The following is a 22510-nucleotide window of genomic DNA, read 5'->3' on the forward strand; positions in this document are numbered from 1 at the left end:
AGATCCTGCTGGCAGAAGGGGCTGAGCAACAATAATAAAATCATATTACAAAATTTGCCCAGGAATCTGAGTCTGAAAACAGTCAATGGCATATATCTTAAATTTTAACTATTATATTTTATCCTTATGTTAGATGATAAATAATTAAAATGCAGAATAAGGTTTTTTAGTTGTTTTCATCAGTGTTCTTTTCTTTTGGTTGTTAAAGAAATGCTCTGTGAAATTATTATACACGTATCTTAAAGAAACCATTTACTACACTTCCCAAATGTAAGTATATAAATTAGGTAGGTTTAATGTATCTAGGCAAAAAAATCGGTGCCTAATTGCTTACTTCTTGAGAAATAGAACACTTGGCTTTGGAATAGCAATTTAATACAATACCAAGACCACCTACTGAAGTACCTAGTGACTTTGCTGTACTTTTCCCCCTTTTCACTTTCTTCGAAAATCAGTTTTTGCTCTGTGTCTTCTGACTACTTTCTGTCTACCTCCACTAATGGCTTCCATCACCTGTCCACCAGTGCCATATACATAGGTGAGTGCTACTGTCTGAAATGCCATTGTTATGGATTCAGCCTTCAGTTTAAACATTGCTCCTTCTTCTCCTTTTAAAATGCAAATACCTCCCCCATGGTCGAATATGAATTAAATAACTTCATACATTAGAATGAATTAGTCTTTCAGGTTCCTGTGGCCCCGAGGACAGCATAAGGAATTTAAAGGAAAGGACTACTGAAAAGGGAAAAGAGAGGAGGTACATTAGGTTGCTGTTTTTCATGTTTCATTCTAGTATAACATGTTGTCCACTGGAATTAAGATATAACCTGGCGGCCGGGCGTGGTGGCGCATACCTGTAATCCCAGCACTTTGGGAGGCTGAGGTGGGCGGATCACGAGGTCAGGAGTTCAAGACCAGCCTGGCCAATATGGTGAAACCCCATCTCCACTAAAAATACAAAAATTAGCCGGGCGTGGTGGAGCGTGCCTGTAGTCCCAGCTACTAGGGAGACTGAGGCATAAGAATCACTTGAATCTGGAAGGCGGAGGTTGCAGTGAGCCGAGATCATGCCACTGCAGTCCAGCCTGGGTGACAGAGCGAGACTCTGTCTCAAAAAAAAAAAAAAAAAAAAAGATATAAACTGGCCACAAAGCCAGGGGATGCTTACCAATGGCCTGATCTCTACTGGGGCAGAGCCTATATCCTGATGCACCTTTAGAAGGAAAAGAAAAACTCTCTGTACTCATAACTGCTTGGAAGAAGATGCATTTGATTCCTATTCCCCTCCAATGGTCACCTTTCTCTTCTTGCCATCAACAGAAAAATTCAGGTGTCTAAGTAACCTGGTTTCTTCCTTCCTCCCTGCATCAGTTTTGTTCCCTATTACTCAAAACTCAGGGTGAAGATTTCAGAAGTAAACCAACTCAGTCCAATATTCTACCTGTCATTCAAAAGACCACCTGGACAGCTACATAGTAGAAAGGAGAGTATTATTGACAATATTAGTTTGCAAACCAAAGTCAGTATCTGCTGTGGACCAAAGGTCCTCTCTCTTTGAAGAGGGAAAAAGGCAGGTTGAAATTTATGCCTCACAGGGCCTGTATCACGCAATAGAGTCAGACAAACATAGGTACCTCAGAATACAGGCTCTGCCCTACAAAAATCAGGCCCTGGGTAAGTGTCCTCTGGCCTTGTGGTCAAGTTATATCTTGATTCCAATGGGTAACATGTACCAGGATGAAACATGAAGAAAAACATCTTAATGCACCCTCATCTCTTTTCTCTTTTCAATAGTCCCTCCCTTTAAACTCCAAGTCTCTTATGCTTCTGCAAGTTTGGGGAAAAGCTATCCATATCTCTGAGAGGAATTTAGTACATGACAACAGGTAAAAATGTATGGAACATACATCCCATGTTCACTTTGGGGCGGGGTTTTAGCATTAAAATGGGGTGGACTTTGCTCTTTACATCAAAACTATAGGACACAAAGACAGTTTGTGCACCGTCTCTGCTAAGCTGGCTGAAAGTGGCTTGAGGCCTGCAGTTGCTTATCAGGAAAGAATGTAAAGTGTGTCCTCTGTTCAATTAAAGTTGCAGTGGTCTGGGATGTAAATCAGAGTTAAGAAGGTTCTGATAATTTGCCCGATTCCTCCTGTTGTTAAGGAATTTAGCAAAGGTGTGGTTTTTCTTAAAGGAATTTAGGACAATACCACGTCAGCTGAGCCCTGAACCCTCAAACTGTAGGGAACTTGTTTCAACTTTAAGGTCTGGCTTAATTGATAAAGGGGTATCTACTTTGGCCTCCTGGGTCACACATACAAAGCTTTCTCTAAATACTGTAGCTTTGGTTTACATTCACTTTCTGAACTTCAGTAGAACATGTCTAGAAGACCTTTATTAGGGGGTAAGTTTTCATGCATAGATGTCCTCCATGAACAACTAATATGTATGTTCTTTGAGGCCATTACTAGTTACATACTATACTTCTTTATTCCCGCAGAACAGTGTCTTGGTGATAGAATCAAATACTTTGGAGGCTGAAGATTATCATCAGCATTTTCCTAGAGTATTCTTCAGAGCATTCTAAGTGCTATTAAAAGGGCGGCGGCAAACAAGGCAGGTTTTGTAATCAATCCATTTGTAGAAATGCTGCTCTTAAAAAGTTAAATGTATTTTTTAAGTTCAAGATTTCCTGGCATCTTTAGTATGCTCATACAAGCTGGAAATACCCAGTGGGAATTATGGTATGCCCAATTTTCCTAATTTGTTTGATAATGGAGTCAGTATTCAAAAAATCACTCACAGGAAAATTTAATTTCTTCTGTTCTTCTCATTTTACAGATGAGAAAACAAAAATTTAAAGTTAAACAGGTATTTTGTAGCAAAGTCTAGAACAATATCCTAGGCCACTGCTTTTACTTTTTATGCATTTAGAGCAGATATTTAATAAAATTATTGTCTTATGAATGATACTAATATTTCTTTGCCTGACTATATTAACATGTTAGGACCTAGAGTTATAATAGAGACAAAAGTTGCTATGTTTAATTTGATTCTTAAAAAATCTTTTAAGATTTTTTTTTTCAATTCAGGTGAAGACAAAAGGGAATCGAGGACACAAAGATAATATTTTTAAAAACAGATCTTTAAAAAAGATATATACTTTTGAAGATTTTCTAAGAGACCAAAAAGGCTCTGCTACAGTTTAAATAGTGAGCAAATTATGCGTCTTTGTGTATGTATATGACACATGATTACTATGACATATGGTTTTCTTGAGGAACAGGTGGGGAGGTCAAACAATAGCACAATTACTTGCAGTGTTAAATTTTCCATATCTATTTATAATCCATATGCTAGTATTGTTTTAACTATGAACTATTAACTATTATTTTCATAGGCCAAATACAAATTGAAAGAAATAATTTAATTTTGGTTAATCCCTTTCTCTTATTTTTTCATTTTCATTTTTCTTCCCATAAAGTATTTTAAAGAATACTTTAATAATCATGGAATATATTTGGTATTCTTGATAAACCTATAATTTGCAATTCTATTTTTGCTTACTCAGAAAATCTTTTGTCAAAGGAATCTTGATTGAGTTTTAGCTGAATTAGAAGACATCTAAAATTCTTTTAAACTCTAGGATTTTGATTCTCCTTTAGTTCTAAATCCAAGCCACTAATCTAATTTCAGAAATGAAACTATATAACTTTAAAAAATTTACTGATATGACTGCTCAAGTGACAACTCATTGTTCTGAGATCACGTCTGACCAAGAATTACTGCCAAATATGCAATTAAAAACTATATGTCTTGGGCGTGGGCAGCAAAGATCAAGTTCTACTTGTTCATGTGGATTAGTGACTTGGACTAGTTAGGTTCCCTCAGAGTACTGTTTCAACTTTAAGGTCTGGCTTAATTGATAAAGGGGCATCTACTTTGGCCTCCCGGGTCACATATACAAAGCTTTCTCTAAATACTGTACCTATGGCTTTGGGTTGTGAACAACCAGTGTGTGAAAGAACTAGAGCCTTGCCTTGGAAAATCAGAGGCAGCTGCCACCTACTCAGTAAAGCACGAAGCAAAAGGAAACCCAATACTTTTTTTATGTGTGCAAGATTTACCGTCACTATTTACGTTGATTGGAAAATGAGAAATAAATGTTTTGTTTAACTCTTACGTTATTTTTATTTTGTTTCTAGTTATGATTTATATCACCACATGCTTTCAAATGGAATATTAGGCAGTTTTGATTTCCTGTTTCATATTGGGGTCAAACTTTTGTTTCTGTGAATATATCTCAGAAATGATTATGTCAACCAAAATGCAAAAATGCAATAAAATGGAAAGGTATTTGAGAAAAAAAGCTTTCTTTCCCATATAGTACGTAACATATAGTAACTTTCATATGCTAAATACATTCAAAGGGACACCGGTAAATGGCATTCTTTCCTGTTTATAGAAGCTGGTCCTATTCTGTCTTGATACCTATATGATGTCCTGATAATATAGCTGCAGAAGTGATAATATTTTACAACATGCAACAAATAAAACTTGTCATATAGAACCATATTCTTTTCCCCAGGAACCACATACAGTTTCTATTGAAAGACAAGGGCATCAGAGTATGTGTGGCAAGAAATCATTCAGCTTTGCTTCTGAGACTCTTCTCTCAATTCTCAGAAAAGGAACTCAGCAGGATTTTCTGACCCTTACTGAACTAGCTGGGTGGTAGACAATTCCAGTTTTGACTTGTATGCTGGACATTTTTATTATGCAAGTTGTATATCTCAGTATGCATCACTGCCTCAGGCATAGCCTGGTGTCCATTTACTCCCAGGTTCACAGCAATGAACTAACTCTAAAGCACAGGCAGAGCTAAGTAGTGGCATGGGTTGCTTTATGATCTCTAACCCAGTATTTCTCAGACAAGATCCATCTGAGCAAAGTTTACCTCAGTTAACTTTTTGACATTTGGCACATTAATTTTAAACAAGGTATATCTATTTGGTACACTCACCTGGTTCTGCAAAAGAGGTGGCCTGTTGTTGTTATTGTTTTTTTTAAAAAAAGACTAGCTTTAAAAAATAAACCTCACTTAATATTATAAAGATAAAACAATTGCCTTGACCAATGCCATGGAGCTTTCCCTCTATGTTTTCTCCTAGTAGTTTCATGTTTTACATTTAAGAATTTAATCCATTTTGAGATGATTTTTGTATATGAGATAAGGGCCTAGTTTCATTCTTCTGCATGTTGATATCGAGTTTTCTCAATACCATTTATTAAAGAGACTGTTCTTTCCTCATTGTGTGTTCTTGGCACCTTTGTAAAAAATTAAATTGACTGTAGATGTGGTTTTTTCATGGGCTATTCTATCCCATTGGTTGATGTGTCTCTTTTTATGCTAGCACGATGCTGTTTTAATTACTATTGCTTTGTAGTACATTTTCAAATCAGGTAGTGTGATGCCTCCAGCTTTTGCTATTTGTTCTTCTTGGCTAACTGGGGTCCTTTGTGGTTCTATATGAATGTTAGAATTGTTTTCTCCATTTCTGTGAAGAATGACCTTGGAATTTTGATAGCAATTGCATTGAATCTATAGATCACTTTGGGTGGTATGGACATTTTAACAATATCAGTTCCTCCAATGCAAGAATACAGGATATCTTTCCATTTATTTGTGTCATTTTAAATTTCTTTTATCAATGTTTCACAGTTTTAAGTATATAGATTTTTTTATCTCCTTGGTTCAATTTACTCCTATTTAATTTTATTATTTTATTTCTATATCTATATCTATATCATAACATCACATTTTACCCCATATATACAATTATTTGTCAATAAAATAAAATAAAAGAACAAAATAAAACATTATTGTGTAAATGGAAAACAACAAATGTAGACTTTAACCAGTGATGATCTAAAACCTTTCATTTATTTCTTAAATAAAATAATGTGGTTTCTTAAGAAAAAAGATATAATAAATTATGGGGAACCTGAGGGTTTCTGTTTATCTGATATTTCAAAGACCTTTAATTTTTTCAAATTTTCAATATGTGATGAACTAAAACAGAATCAATTTTTAATAAATGTTTGTGAAACTTAAAAAACCCATAATGGATGTAGTTCTTTAGCCTGTACAGACTTAGATACCAAACTTCTTGAAGATAAGAACTAGATTCTATCCACATAATTACTAGGTGTTCTAAAAATACGGACTGATTTGAGACAAAGGAATCTGTCTGGTATGGACAGCTCTGCTGGCCATTGTTTTGTGAGCAAGCAAAGCTATCCCTGCATGACATATTTGTATGATATCTGAGTAGGGAAAGACTGAACATGGCCCTACCACATTTTTTTCCCTCCTGCAAGGCACCTTCAGGTCCTACAATAGATGACACTGTAGTACCATGTTAATGCCTTCCTTGAAATTTAGACTTTGGAGCTGCCTGATATGTGAGAATTAAATATACAACTCTTCATCCTATTTGAAATAGTTGGAAGGAAGGAGGGCATTGCTCAAAATCATACCAGGACAATAAGCACAGCCCTGACTTGCCCCAGTCAAACCAGGATATGGTCATCCTATCTTGCACTCTGCAAAAAATAGTATGTTCAGATAACCTACCAAGACAGAAAGGCCATTAGGAGCTCCATCTCTGCCCTGATGGTGAAGCTAGAATTAATGCTATCTGATGTGCTGAGCAGAAAGAAGGAGGTAAGGATGCAGGGCACATGATTATTTTTGTGTTTTTTTAGGATTTGACCAAATCCAGATCAGAAGAACCCATCAGAATCATGATAGTACCATCCCCTGGAATTCCAGCCTGACCTCCACAGCTCTAGCTGCCATGTCCCACCCACAGAGCAGATCCTCTAGGTATTTTGTTGTCTTCAGATCCAGGTACATACACTTTAGGCCCAGCATGTGGCAGTTATGAGACAAAGCAAATGTTTCAAAGACAAGTCAGTCTTATTCCTCCTTCAGATGGGTAAAACTGATATCAAGTGTGAAGAAGAAAGGGCAGGGTAGGAAGAGAACAGGAGGAAAATTAAAAGTGATTTCAATTTTGAAGTCAATTTTATTGATTTGTTGACTGAATCAATAAAGGAGTGAAGTTGAATTGGTTGATATCTAAATAAAAATATCCATTCTAGGACAACAGATGTTTGTAGCTCAGGCGAGCTTTTAATCCAAAGTAAGGAGGGATTTCAGACCCACATTCAGAATCCTGAGGCCATGGTATTTGAGATCTCCTCTTTCTAGTCCTGAGTGTTGACAAGGGAGACCCAGGTTGGTGCTCAATATTTGGCAACTCAGTAGGATGTCTGAGACCCTGCAGGAATTAACTATGTATTTCAAGGTTGTAAGACAGGAGACAAGATTTGAGATTTGTGACACAAATATTTTTTATCCCACCTTCCAAAATAGGCTAGAACTAAGATCACAGTTGACCTTCTTACTGGTAACAACTACTTAGCCTCCCAGTTCCTGCATGAAATTATAATATTTAGCCAATGTAGAAAACAGAATATAGTTTACTGGAAACTTAAACTGGTTTCTTATAATTAATAGTGGATTACTTAGAGGAGAAACCATTGCCGTAGAAACAGGGAATTTAGGCATACAGCGGGCAAGACGGCAGAGGAAATGCATGGGAGAATTAAATATACCTTCCCCTACATACTGTTGAATTTATATCTTTAAGTTTGGTCAATGCAGAAGTGAGCAGGTGAACAAAAAGTGTCCTGTGGTGTCTATGGGTGGGTGAACAAAAGTACCCATCCTACTGCTTGGGTCCTTCAGAGAAGTGCACAAAATCAGCTCCATGCTGGTTTTACAGCTCTGTGCATGACTCTGAGGAGTTATAGGGTAGCTCTTCCCACTGCCAAAGGAGGAGGACCAGAGATAGGATCAAGAAAGCATCTTTAGTCAGATTTAGGTAGGTTATTAAATGCTGATGATTCTTCTTCAAAGCTAATCCAGAAAAATGGGAGCAATGGGCCTGACTCACTGAGATAAATAGCTTAGAGGCAAGCAAATCCATGGTTTTGTAGATTTGACTTGAAAAAATCATTAATTCTGATAGATAATAATATCAAAAAAGAGAAATGATCAAATGGTGTGAGAATCTAGAAATATTGCATGGGAGGTAGGAATGAAAAATAGAAAAGGGTGATCTACAAGAAAAGAATTTGGCCTCTTCCAGTGGGAACATATCATTTGGAGGTTTTTTATGTTTGCAATTTTTTTTTTTTTTTTTGAGGCGGAGTCTCGCTCTGTCGCCCGGACTGCAGTGCAGTGGCCGGATCTCAGCTCACTGCAAGCTCCGCCTCCCGGGTTTACACCATTCTCCTGCCTCAGCCTCCCGAGGAGCTGGGACTACAGGCGCCCGCCACCTCGCCTGGCTAGTTTTTTTTTTTTTTTTTTATAGTAGAGACGGGGTTTCACCGTGTTAGCCAGGATGGTCTCGATCTCCTGACCTCGTGATCCGCCCGTCTCGGCCTCCCAAAGTGCTGGGATTACAGGATTGGGCCACCGCGCCCGGCCATATTTGCAATTTTTAAGGACAGAGATGCTCATTATGAATGTGTCTGTGTGTTTGGGCTTGGCCAGCCTAAGATTTTGTATATAAGGAGGCTTAGGAGTAATAATATGATTAGAAGTGGGCTTGTAATAATGTGATTATTAGGAGTAATAATGTGATTGAAGAGGTTGGGGTTGCTAAGGAATTTGTTTTGAAGTTGTATTGCCTGGTAAACAAAGTGCTTTTACTAAGATTTTGTGTTTATTGGGGTGGCTTGGTTGCATCCTCCTGCTTCATTTCAAGCTCTGCCCTTCGGAGTTCCGCTTTTAACCCTTTGAACACTGCTCATATGAGGTATAAAAGGGTTAGCCCAAACTACGTATATCTGTTGCCATGAGCTAATGACAAATGTAATATACAATAATACACGTCTGGAAAGTAGGAAGATCTATACAAGTAAGGGAAATGTATTAATTTTATACTGAAAGCTTTTATTATAAAATGAGCCATTATGTCCTCTGCCTTATTTTGAAGCCATTCACCTTTTATTACTGTAACTTTTGCAATTGCCTTATTTTCCCTCCAACTATCCTGTAGTCCAGTTAACTCAGCAAGCACAAGTTTATGATGGATTATTTAAGGTGCTGGAAAATGTTCATGGTTAGTCATGGCAGTCATGTTGTGTAAGACTCTAACTGCTTTAAGTAAAAGCACAAAGTTCAAAATACAACTCCATCTTTATAAGTGCTTTTTTTTTTTGACATGGAGTCTCGCTCTGTCACCCAGGCTGAAGTGCAGTGGTGCGATCTTGGCTCACTGCAACCTCCGCCTCCCGGGTTCAAGCGATTCTCCTGCCTCAGCCTCCTAAGTAGCTGGGATTAACAGGCGTGTGTCACCATGCCTGGCTAATTTTTGTATTTTTAGTAGAGATGGGGTTTCACCATGTTGGTAAGGCTGGTCTCGAACTCCTGACCTCGTGATCTGCCCACCTCAGCCCCACAAAGTGCTGGGATTACAGGTGTGAGCCACTGTGCCCGGCCTTATAAGTGCTTTAATTAAAACCAATCTTATTATGAAAAACAAACCAAAAAAACCTTGCATTGATGGATGGTAGCTATTGCAATTTCTTGTTTTGGCTGGATGCATTGAAGGATTTAAATTTTAATATTTAAGGTGTGCCTTAAACTGCAAGACTCCCTGACTTTATTCTCATACAGGAATTTTTGCTGCTTCAGATAGCTGACAACATGCAGATCCATACTCTATCTCTTAAGATTTTCTTTTGGAACTGATTCCTAGTGAAATTTTCTTAGGGAAGATGTGGCTAGAAGCTAGGTATGCAAAGCATGTCTATAGCAAGGAAAGCCAGATGAGTGAGGGTCAAAAAGCTGGTTATAAAATTTAAGGGAGGCACTAGGTTTAAATAAACGTATTCTCCAATCTCAGTGATTAATTTTTTTTTCTTTTTTTTATCATCTGGCCATATACTTAGAAAAGACTCAGTTCCCTGAAATGGATTACTTCGAATATTCTCTGCAATAATTTAATGTGGTACTCTCCATTTCTCTACCAACTGCCTGTTGCTAAGCCACCAACACTTACTGTCCTTAGGAAGAATTAATATGCAATAATCAACTTTGTGGAAGGCATATCTATGTACATAAACTTCAACTGGGAAGTTGTCTTTAAATAAAAATGACACAATATGCTCCAAAGCTGTGTGTGATTACAAAATGAGAAGCTGAAAAACTACTCACATTTATCAAGTAAAGCCTCAGAGAAATATTATGGTTTTACCACTAGGTGGAAATAGAGTAATTTTGAGTACACTTTTTCAAGGCCATGAACTACTACTGCAGGAGTACTTCATAAACTGAAGGTGACCTAATAAATCATTTAGTTTTAATTCTCATCTCCTTAAATTCACTGATGATAAAACTAAGGTTCAGAGATATTAAGTAAAATTGCATCTGTCTTGAAAAAGGCAGTTTTCTAAGCTACTGGAAGAAGAGTTGCTAGTAATTCTTGATTCTTCAGTCATTTTCATCCATAAGCAGAATGTGTTACTATCTTCCCGTGTGAAGGAAGACATGATATAACACCTGTATTACGTATGTGCTGTTACTAAAAATAATGAACAGCACAGTTACTAATGTTCGTGAGGACAGGCTAGGATAAAACTATTGTTTCTTGTTTCCTGTGTCGTAATTAATCACAATCAAGTGATGATTCTCCTTCTTTCCAACGAAGAAATACTCAACCATCCCCATAAAGTTACATGAGACTTCAGTGAAATTTGTTTTCACAACATTTTTGGTTTTACACCTCATAATGGGTGCAAGGTAAGTAGCCTAGAATAGGCCTTTACTTAGCGGGTGAAGAGAGTACTTACTGCTTTTTCACAGCTTAAAATCCATTACCATTACTCTTGAGAAGGAAAGAATCTGAGTAGTAGAGCTTAAGGGGCATTAGGAATAATCTACTCCAATCACACATCAGATGAAGTGTCTGAAAACAAGACATTCAATGTGTTTCCCTGAGGAACAGAGCAATCACCATGCCCTTTTTTGTTCCACAAGATAAAATAACGGTTATTATTTTGGCCATATATCTTTGTTTTTTCTGTATGTTTTAACACAAAAGAATGATTTCCACTCATCACATTAGAGATTGTGTTTAAACTTAAGTTTTAGGTAAGGCCTTGGGATTAAAGGCTATTTCTTAAGTAGCTAAGTATCTAGTACTCCAGTGCCAATCTCTTTTTGATATTTCTGTAACATGTTAGATTATGATAATTTAAAAATTAGTATCAGAGTGCTGCGTCCTATTATTACTACATTCTATACAGAAACGGATAAGACATGTTGAAACGGCACATGAAGAGCTCAAACACACAGGCAGCCCTAGTAGCTCCCTGAAGTGCCTGGAAGCCAGGACTTCCCATCACTGAGCAAATGATGCACTCAGCTTCCCTCAGAACACGAATGTTTTCTGAGCAGTGGGGACATGCAGACCCTTATTGGGAAAACAACTGAGTGTTAAATGGTACCACAAGGAAGACTGGTGTGACCCTAAACTTAGGGCAGGGACTTGAAAGGGATGCAGTTCAAGGGAGCAGCATGATGGGAGATAGCAAACCAACCTCAGATTTCAATTTTGTCAAGGATGATACAAGAACTAGTAGTGTCTCGGTGACTATGGTCTACTCAGAGCTCCGTCATCAGGTGTGGTCTGATTTCATAAGGTCTTCAGTGAGTTGGACCTGGATGGGGATTCTGGTTCTACCACTGTGCACTTTCTTTGCCCTATTTTCTCTTTTGAAAAATTGGGATAACACCCCTAGCAAAAATATAGTGGAGACCAATGTCTATGAAGTGCCCAGGAAGCACATCTAGCACTTAGTAGCTACTCAATAAATGCACATTACCTCTATCGAAACGGCCAACCTGTGTGGCAACTTCCTCACCTCAGTCCAGTCCAGGGAGGTCAGTCCAGTCCAGGGAGGTCAGTCCAGTCCAGGGAGGTCAGCTCCAACAGGCACCCGGGAACACCAAGCAATAAACTGTGAAAGTACACTTTGAAACGTATCATGTTCTACGCACATGTATAGGGTATGATTATAGTTCAAAAGAGGGAACCCGCTGGTGTCTGAGAAGAAACCGTGAAGGGTGCACTACGAGGGAAACATAAACTAATAAAACATTCTTGAATGGCAATGACAATCACTAGAGTTGACACTTCCTGCAGTCTTTTAGTTTAGAAACCACACTTCCGGAGACGTTCCCCGTTCCAACAGGCACCTTCTGATAAAATCCTCTAGCTCAACTCAGGTATATCCCCACTATTGGGCCAGGGAGACCTGCGGATGGCGAGAGCGGGTTCTCTCAGGAGGGTGTGGATTGTGAGCTTGTCCGCTGGCAAGGAGCAGAAGGTCAGGGAGGCACCGTAGTTAATCAATCAATAAACCAAACAGCCGATCAATCACTTCCTGCAGTCCCGGCGAGGGCTAATCGATTGGTCCGGGTATTTTGAAAGGAAAAACGGCGGTGGATAGGCTGTCAAACGGAGGGGTGAAGGAGAGGCGGGGCTGGGCCTCCAGGTGCCCCCTGTGGCTTCCTGGCCCTGCGGAGGCGCCGAAACGTGCATGCGCCGGCGTCCAGGAGGCGTGGGGCGCGCGGGGCGAGTCCCTGCTTGCTGGTTAGCACCTCCCGACCCCGGGAAGGCCTGGGGGGCGCGCGGCGGGCGGGGCGAGGGCCGGGCGAGGTCCGCCTCCCATTGGCCGCATAGCGCCGCCCTGCGCGGACCGCCGTTATAAAGCAGCCGCCAGCGCCGGGCGCCTCACAGCACGCTGCCACGCCGACGCCGACCCCGCTCTGCACGTCAGCCAGCCCGCGCCCACCATGGCCACAGTTCAGCAGCTGGAAGGAAGATGGCGCCTGGTGGATAGCAAAGGCTTTGATGAATACATGAAGGAGCTAGGTGAGGCACCCGACCTGGCAGCGCCTGCAACGTGGGGTGTTTGTGGCCGTCTGTCCTTCGGTCCCAGTCAGCGTGCCAGATTCCGGGGCAGGAGATGCTCGGCGACCTACCCCCAACCCCTCCCATCTTCCCCACCACGCGGCCGTTGGGTGCAGCGCGCGCAGCACCACGCGGGCAGGCATCTAGGAGCAGGGAGCGTGCGCGCTTCCTGCCCGCCCGCGGGCCGCAAGATTCCGGAGGTAGTCCACCTCCTGGTCCACCTACCTCTCTTACGCTTCTTTCCCCTCGCCCAAACAGCAGCCACTCCGCATTGCTTCCTGTCCTTTAGTGCGCGCACCCGTCACCTCACGCTGCACTTCTTTCGACCCCCTCCAGGCGACCCTCTATTTCCCTGTTTTCCTCCTTTACTCATCCTTCCCCTTCCTGCCACCATCCTGTCTCTTCCATTTACCCCATCCTGGCAGCACCAACTCCCCTTTCCCTCCCTGTCGCATCTTATGTTCCTCTATGGCGCGCAGGTCGCCCTCCCTTCTTGAGGACGCTGTGCTGGCGCGCAGTTTCCCGCAGAAATCCTGTAGACAGGTCTGAGCGGCGCTGCAGCTTCAGCTTGTATTCCTCTGTCAGCCCCATCTCTCCCAGGTCCTCTGCTCGCCCTCAGCAGTTGAGCCGAACCCTTTGGATTGGCACTCCATGGAACACCAGGGCCCCCGAGAAGCGTGGCGCTGGCGGTCCCGACCTGCTGCTGGCACTGCCGGGCCGGGGCACCGCAGTGGGAGGGTGGCCTGTGGGAGGAGCGCAATTAGGCCGACTGTGCCTGGGGGTGGCTGTGTTGCCATCCTGGCCTCTGCCTCTTGAGGGTGAGGGGGAAGGGGGCAGTGGGCTTTGCTGGAAAACCGTAACAGAAACTGCCCGGCCCTCCTGCGGCAAACTGCATGCAAGATGGGTGTGGCCCTGCGGAAAGCGTTCCGAGGGAGAAGAATCTCAGTAGTAAGATTCATTTCTCTCACTCAAAACAGTGCTTCATTATAAATTACTGTCCTTTTCTATGCCAGTGACAGATTGCATGTTGATTGAGACAACTGGATAAATTGCAAACAAAAATGGACCTTTGTCACAGGCCACTAGAAAGTGAGATGGAGTTAGCATAGCATGGATCCTCTCTGGAAGGGAGCATCCAGCCCTAAGGGACGGCTGGGACTTATGAGGTTGCTTCAGAAGCCGGTATCCACAAATGTTAACCTGGTTGCTCGCTGGTGAAATAACTACTGTGGCCCCCTATTGATACCTGGTCGCTGTGGCACTTCGGAATCACTCCTTCAGTACCTTTTATCCAAGACAATGTGGTGTTAAGGCTGGTTTATGGTGAATCATGAGTGTATTTATGATACTATCAGTGAAATAAGAAGGCAGTATTTTTCTTTTTCCTTGTAAACCTACATCAAGATGACTCTGGAAAAAGCGATTTACTGCACATGTCCAATAAATACAGTGTGTGTGTACAAGTTTAAGGCCCAGAGAACAAACTGTAGAAAGCAAATTGTGTGTAGGTTTGGAGGGCTTGTTTCCAGGATTCTGGAGTCTTGAAGGTTGTCAAGACTCAGTTCATTAGGGAGCAGTCACGATGTGAAAAGAGCAGAGCCCATTTATTTGTCCAAAGTGAGAGTAAATAATGACTCAATTAACAGCATAAGGCACTAGCCCTGAGCTGGCCAAAGAGAAGGCTCCAAGGGAAACTTTAAAGCCTGGCTGAGAGTTCTTCTTCAAGACAATCACACTGCGTAGGTTGTAGTCTCATTTATGAAACAGTGATTTGGCCTGGATCTAATAATGTCTCTTTATACATGTTAATTAACTCTAAGGGGAAAGAGAGAGATCATAAATTACATGTTAACGTTAAGGGGAAATTGATAGATCATAAATTAGTATACAATTTAATATGGTATTTTATAAATTTCTATTGATTTATAAAGCTATGAAATATTTTTTATATTCAAAGGTAGGATTTTTTTTTTCCATTTGTTAGCATCAAGATTGTGCTGGTGACTTTTAAAAGATTGTGCTATTCGAGTATCTCAGGATCGATTTCTATTTTGTGTAGTCTACTAATCAAATATTTATTGAGAGCATTTATATGCCAGACTGTGTGCTGGAGTCATAGAATGTAATGGTTGGCAGAATCCAGTAAAAAGAAAAAGATTGAGCGAACTCCTGAATTTGCAGTTTTGAGTGCTTTATCTCCACCTTCTATCAACTCCTTTCAGTAAATAAAATTTGGAAGTTTGCATTTCTTCCCTAACTTTCTGAAAGCCAGCATAGCAGGGTGGCCAAGAGCTCAGATTTGAAGCCAGAGTACCAGTGCTCTTGATTCCCAGCTCCATCACTTTCTAGTTGAATGATCTTGGGCAAGTTACTTCAGTGCCTCGCTTTCTCATCAGTAAAATGGAGACAGTAACATCTGCCTTTTACAGGGCTGTTGTAAGCTTACCTGAGTTTCATATATGTAAAGTGCTGGCTCATACCATGGGATATGTGTTTACAATAGTTACCAATAAACAAGTAAGTGAAAATATGTTGCACAAAGTGATTACAATGGAATTAATATTGCTTTTATCATGTAAATGATAACGTTGGTCTTCCTGTTATTTAACATGACTTAACATTCTACAGGAGTGGGAATAGCTTTGCGAAAAATGGGCGCAATGGCCAAGCCAGACTGTATCATCACTTGTGATGGCAAAAACCTCACCATAAAACTGAGAGCACTTTGAAAACAACACAGTTTTCTTGTACTCTGGGAGAGAAATTTGAAGAAACCACAGCTGATGGCAGAAAAACTCAGGTCAGTCATGACATGTTATGAAATCACAGAAGCTTCTGGAATGATAGACTGTATCAATAACATTTTACTGTTTGTAGACAAGAACTTAATGAAAAAGTTATGAATTGAGTTTTGTCAAATTAGCAAAAGTATCAACTTCATCATAGAATTGGCATATTTTAGAAACTACTAGGTTGAAAACCACAAACTATTGTGAATAAAATCAATATGGGTTAATGAAGTAGACTCAGAGGAGAAGGTGAAAAAAATGTTGATTAATGAGGTTATGAGTCATGGAAACTCTTGTACTTGGAAGATTAAAACATTTACTTCATTTTTGCAGACTGTCTGCAACTTTACAGATGGTGCATTGGTTCAGCATCAGGAGTGGGATGGGAAGGAAAGCACAATAACAAGAAAATTGAAAGATGGGAAATTAGTGGTGGTAAGTGTCAAACTGCTGTGTCTTAGCTTCTTGTGTGCATTCGTAGTTCACATAACTGTTCTGTATCATTGATCATTAACAGAACTCAGTTTGGAAGAAAAAAAAGCAAAATAACAAGTTAAATACTAGAACACTGATTATTAAGAAAGTCCTAGTGGAGATAGAGAAGTGACATGACATAGTAAAGGCTTTGGCTGGCGTCGGGGGGAGTTCTTGCTTTGCTGCCACATTACAGTGAAATCTTGGCAAGCCCCCAAACTGCTCTCTTAGGCACACATTTTTCTGTATCTTTAAGGAATATTTGCCATGACCAAAAGAATAAAGATATATTCAACACATTAGTTTTCTGTAAAACATGCATATTATAAGCAAAACAACAGCTTCTAGCTTCTCTCAAACCCGTGAATCCTGAAAGAAATTTTCTCCGTCTATGAATTAGATTACGTGATTTTGTGGGACTTTGATTCTAATGTTTTAATACTACCACTGCTGGAATATAAGGCTAACCTAACTCTTTAATATCTTTCCTTCTCCTAGGACTGTGTCATGAACAATGTCACCTGTACTCGGATCTATGAAAAGTAGAATAAAATTCCATCATCACTTTGGACAAAGAATGACCAAGCTCAGTTCAATGAGCAAATCTCCATACTGTTTCTTTTTTTTTTTTTTTTTCATTACTGTGTTCAATTATCTTTATCACAAACATTTTACATGTCGCTATTTCAAAGTGTGTTGGATTAATTAGGATCAGCCCTTGGTTAATAAAGAAATGTGTTTGTGCTAATACATGTTGTATGCATTCTTTAAACCTTACAGGAAATTAGCGATGAGTTTTAATAATTATTAACTGAGTAAAGGCTGGGGGAGTCTTGAGGGTACTATATTAAGATGACACTCTAGCAATTTAGATAGCTACTCTTACAGGAAATACTGTACCAATTATTTAAGGTTTCCCTATACTATTTGAAGTTTGTATGAACTCAAGAATCTTGAATTTCTGGCAGAGACCATTCTCAATAAAAGGTGGCTACAACATAAACTTTATGATTCAAATTAGAGCAAAGGTTTAATTAACCAGCATTGACTAAAATATTTTTTGTGTGTATTTATATACACATATAAATAATATACTATGTATAGAATAACCAGAATTCTAGTGAGTCTCTGTTTCTTGGTCTCCAATGCAAATATCCACAGTTCACATTTGGAGAAGCAGGCTGTTGGCCCTGAGCTAAAGCTTTGCATAAATGATCTTTAGGGCAAACGTTAAAGGGCTAGTACAGCTACATCCATTCTGCAAGTAAGAAAACTGGTTTTTGACTAACTAGTTCAAGGACAGGAGGTAGTAGAGCTGGATTGACAACCTATATGTCATCAAGTCTACTCAATGTGTTCAGTCATTCTACAAGGCTTCCTCTTTGCAGCTTGTGCAGAGATCTTGTCTAAAGTCCCTAACTATACTAATGGAGACTTCTGAAACCACCCTCCATGTGAAGAAATGTTAACTGGTAAGCATCTTCTCTTAAGAATTACCCACTGCTAGCAGTCAGTGGAGGTTTTCAACTCATTGATACTCTAATCCTGTGCTGTCCAATATGTAGCTATGAGTCACATATGGCTATTGAACTTTTGAAGTGTGACTAGTCTGAAATGAGATGTACATAGGGGATTTCAAAGGCTTAGTACAAAAAGTAAAATGCCTTAATGATTTTTTAGTATTGATTGCATATTAAGTTACAATAATAAAGTTAATTTTACCCATTTTTTTAATGTGGCTAGGGAAAATGTAAAAATTGCATGTACTTCCATTTCAGTCATGCTTATTTCAGTCTCTATGCTAGGGTTCTTTCATCCACATTTTCCGCTTCTCATAATCATATGCGTTTATTGACATTCTCCCTGAACCAAACATGATTGAGAAGTGGAAAATGTGGATGAACGAAGAACCCTAGCATAGAGACTGAAATAAGCACGATTGAAATTCACATAGAAAGGAAGTCTAAGTCAACACTGTCCAATAAAAAATATGACAAAAATGAAAGCACAGGACCCATAATATAGTACAGGCTTAATGTCCCACCAGCACTGCCCAATATAACTTTATGTGACACGGAAATGCTCTTTAATATCTGCACTGTCCACTGAGGTAGCCACTAGCCCTAAGTGAGTATTGAGCACTTGAAATGTGTTGAGTGCAACTGAGGAACTGAATTTTTAATTTAGTTTTTATTAACTAAAATGTAAATTTTAAGTACCCACATGTAGTTAGTGACTGTTAATTTGGACAGCATGGGATGTTTCCAAAATTGAAGTTCTTATGTTATAAAATTTCAGACCTTTCCTCTTGCAGTATTCTCTCTCTGGATTCATGGGAATGTCATGTTTCCAGTGTTTAGGCTAAATGTCTAATCTTTGATTATTTCTTTTCCATCTTAAATCTAATCCATTAGCAAATTATTTGTTTTACCATCAGAATATACCTAGAATTCAATTGCTTCTCACCTCTTTCACAGATACCACCCTCAGTCAGACATCACCATCATCGCTCCCCTTCTCTGCCATTTTGCAACTTTATTCTCCCAAAGCTATCATTTTAAAACACAGGTTACAACATGTTACTCCTCTGTTGAGAACCCTCCACTGGCCTCTCATTTCACTAGGAGTAGAAGCTAAGATCTTCATAGAGTTTCTATCTGATTTGCCTGTGTCTTTCACCTTCCCAGCACCCCCTCCTTATATCATCTGCCACTGTCTCTCAAACATTCCCTCAGACCTTGGCCAATGTTGATGCAAATGTGCTCTTGCCTCAGGGCCTTTGCACCTGTTTCCTCAGCCTGAAACACTCTTCCCCAAGGAGGCTGCAGCCCACACTTTCTCCTTTCCTTAGAATCTCTTCCCTAAAGGTCACCCTAGCAGTGAGTCATTCCCAGACCACATGATGCATCAGAGCTGCCACTCCTCCCCCGCATTCTCTCCCTAAGCTGCTTTATTTTTTCTCATAGTCCTCACCTTTATCATCAGTTCTAACTATACATTTACTTGTTTTATTTCTTGATTTTTTTGGTTATTATCTGCCTCCGCAATAGAAAGTAGGTCTTATGAAGAAGGGACTTTGTTTCTAACGGTGCACACACTCTCTAGCATGCAATTAGGGGGAGAACCTGACTTACAAAAGATGCTTCTTACATATTTGTTAAGTGAACGAATTTGTTAATAAATTAATGGATTCCTGACATCTATTTAACACATTTTATATTATTTAAGACCCGTTATGATATTGCTTCAATCGACTTTATTAAAACCGTATTTCTTACCTTTTTACAAACGATTCAACTTTAGTCACGTCTCTTACCCCAGAATAGTGTGCTTGATGACTGTGGGATAAGGATGTTTGAAATAGGAAGTAAGGAATTCAGCCTTGCTTCCAAACTGGCATGTCATGGCACTGTGGCCACCAAAAAATAGGCTACCCAGTTTTGATCAATGTATACAATTTATTTTACTGCAGCCAAGCACTCTGCTAACAGGCAACGCCTGTCAAGCAGAACTGGACCTGAGGTGTTTGTAGAACATGGTGAAGAATAATATGATTTGCTAGAAGAAAGACAGTTTAACACGAGTCAGCCTCTCACTAAAGAAAAATATACAGGAGAAAGATGACAACTTTTGTATTATGTCCTTGAGCATGAGGGCATCAACTGTTCTCTACAAGTGAAGTCCGAGTACCTGCGGATGAATGGTTGTAGTGAATTGCCACTGTGAGATCTTGGCAGGCAAAATGAGAATTGTTTTATGCTAGTAGTGATTATGATGATACATCTATTGCTAACATTGTCAAGGATTTCTTGAGTCTCAATTTCTTTAACTGTTTTCTCAAAATTCTGGTATTTGAAATTGTGCTATGACCATGAAAAGGTTGAGAACCATCTTGGCACCTAGATTTTGATGCTGCCAAGTCAGCTTAGACTATTACTCAATTCTTGCTGCTCATAAACCAATGATTCTTAATGCCTATTCCATTTTGAATTCACTTTTAAGTTCATGAGAATAATTACAGTGTTTCCTTGGGTTTCGTGAATTCTCTGTTCTCCTTTTCTAACACTGCCCTCCTAGAATTCACTGCCATTTGGTGGGTCATGGGTGAAGTGAGTTGGTAGACAGGGCTGATGAAGCTGGTGAACTGGTTTGGAAAGCTGAGTGACATGTATTTTGAAATGTTGTGAAAGGCAAAGTGGTATGACTTGCAGCTGGTCACACAGCAACTGGAAAATAATTGGAGTCTTATGATAACTGGTCTGCCAGGCTCTGTCACCAGATCTTATGTAAACATTTGCTTTTGATCCAGTCTCTCTCCTCCTCCCATGGCCTCCTCCCCTCATACCTCCTTCTCCCATACTGCATACTTGGAAAATGTCTGAAAGAGGATTCTTAAGGAGTGTTTTTTAAAGGTGCTGGCAACACATGGCATGGTGAATAAGATAGAGTACGGCGAACGTTCTTTCTGATGGAACTGACATTCTAGTGTGAGATGATGTGTCTTAGTCTGTCCTGTGCTGCTGTGACAGAATACTTGAGACTGGGTAATTTATAAAGAACAGAAATTTATCTCTTATATTTCTCGAGGCTGGGAAGTTGAAAATTCAGGGATCTGATCTGGTGAGGGCCTTCTTGATACGTCATCCCAAGGCGGAGGGTGGAAGGACAAGAGAGAGTAAGAGAGCAAGAGGGGACTGAAATCACTTTCACAACAAGCCCACTCTTGCTATAACCACCCCACTCCAGAGATAATGACATTAATCCATTCATGAAGGCAGAGCCGTTGTGACCTAATCACCTCTTATTAGGCCCCACCTCCCATCAGTGTTGCATTAGGGATTACATTTCCAACACATAAACTTTGGGGGACACAGTCAAACCATAGCGTGATGGAACATACATGATTCAAACAAATGTCAGGGTGATAAGTGCAGCTAAAAATATAAAACCAAGTAGAGTGATAAGAAGTGGAAGTGGTGGAATCTGTTAGGTTGGTGCAAAAGTAATTGCAGTTTTTTGCCATGACTTTGAAGTGCAAAAACTGCAATTATGTTTGCACCAACTTAATACTTTATATGGGATGGTCAGGGAAGGCCACTTAGAAAAGGGGGTGTTTGGACTGAGACCTGAATAATGAGAGAAGTAGGTAGGCAAGTGAACATCTGGAGCAACAGTGTTCTAGGCAGAGGGACTAGGCGCTGCAGAAGCCCTGAGGTGGGGACTGACAGAGAACCACAGAGTGACAGAAGCTTATTGAAAGAGGAGCAATGTGGAGCGAGATGCGGTCTGAGATTTAGGTGAGAAGCAGAGTGTGTAAGACCTTGTAGCTCCTAGTGAGGGATTTAGGTTTATCTAAGGACCCAGGGAAACTACCGAGGGTGTCAAGGAGGAAGTGACAGATGACTGTTTTAAAAAAGATGTTCTATTTTCACTTTTGCGATGAGATACTGATATTTGGAATAACTTACCAAAGACACTGAAAATACTGGACAAAATTTGTTTTTTAATTGCCTTAAAGTGACAATGAGCTGACAAAATCATGAGGAATTATGTGGCCTATTTCTGGGAATCCAGAGAAGCAAGCCCAACTGACAGGCGAGTTTTACCCTGGAGTATTAATTGCAGGTCTAGGAGACATGGCTGAGAGACTGAGCTATGCTTTTGGCAACATAGGAAACAACTGGGCCTTTGTCTGATGATAGGCTGATTCCATCCTCTACTGTCTTGGAGAAAGTTCTCTGAATGTTGATAATTGCGTTATAAAGATATTCATCCAAGTGCTTTTACGTTAGCAGATGATTGGCAAACATATAACTTTCTAGAAATAGAAGACTGGTTAAATAATCATAATATAGCCATACAATAAAATACTAACTGGAATTAAAAAAACAAAAAGACAATAGCTTGGAAAAAAGACTTGTAATTCACTGTAAAGTGGAAAAACCGGATATAAAATATTATGTACATATTATACCATTTGTGTAATAATGGGCATATATGTGTATTTAAATACAGAAGAATGTTAACAGTGCCTATCTCTTGGGTTTGAAGTGATGTTTAATTTTATTTGCTTATCTTTCTATTACAAAATGCAAAACATTTAAATGCCAATAGCTTGTTTGTATCTTTAATAATAAATTTATATTAGAAGAGCATAAAGAAGTAAATAAATATCCTTGGAAGTCTCACTTC

The 22510-nt window shown here is 39.8% G+C and overlaps 1 protein-coding gene across 1 annotated transcript; it reads left to right on the top strand.

Annotated features, from left to right (window-relative positions):
- Positions 1-12246: 12246 nt before the first annotated feature.
- FABP5 (fatty acid binding protein 5) lies at positions 12247-17066 on the top strand. The gene is given in 5 exon segments (XM_017858968.1): positions 12247-13016; positions 15684-15761; positions 15764-15855; positions 16178-16279; positions 16817-17066. Coding segments are annotated over 5 exon segments (399 nt in total). The 5' UTR covers positions 12247-12937; the 3' UTR covers positions 16865-17066.
- The last annotated feature ends 5444 nt before the right edge of the window (positions 17067-22510 follow it).

The sequence above is a fragment of the Rhinopithecus bieti genome, unplaced genomic scaffold (genome assembly GCF_001698545.2).
Source record: "Rhinopithecus bieti isolate Rb0 unplaced genomic scaffold, ASM169854v2 scaffold_48197, whole genome shotgun sequence".
Lineage (NCBI taxonomy): Eukaryota > Metazoa > Chordata > Mammalia > Primates > Cercopithecidae > Rhinopithecus > Rhinopithecus bieti.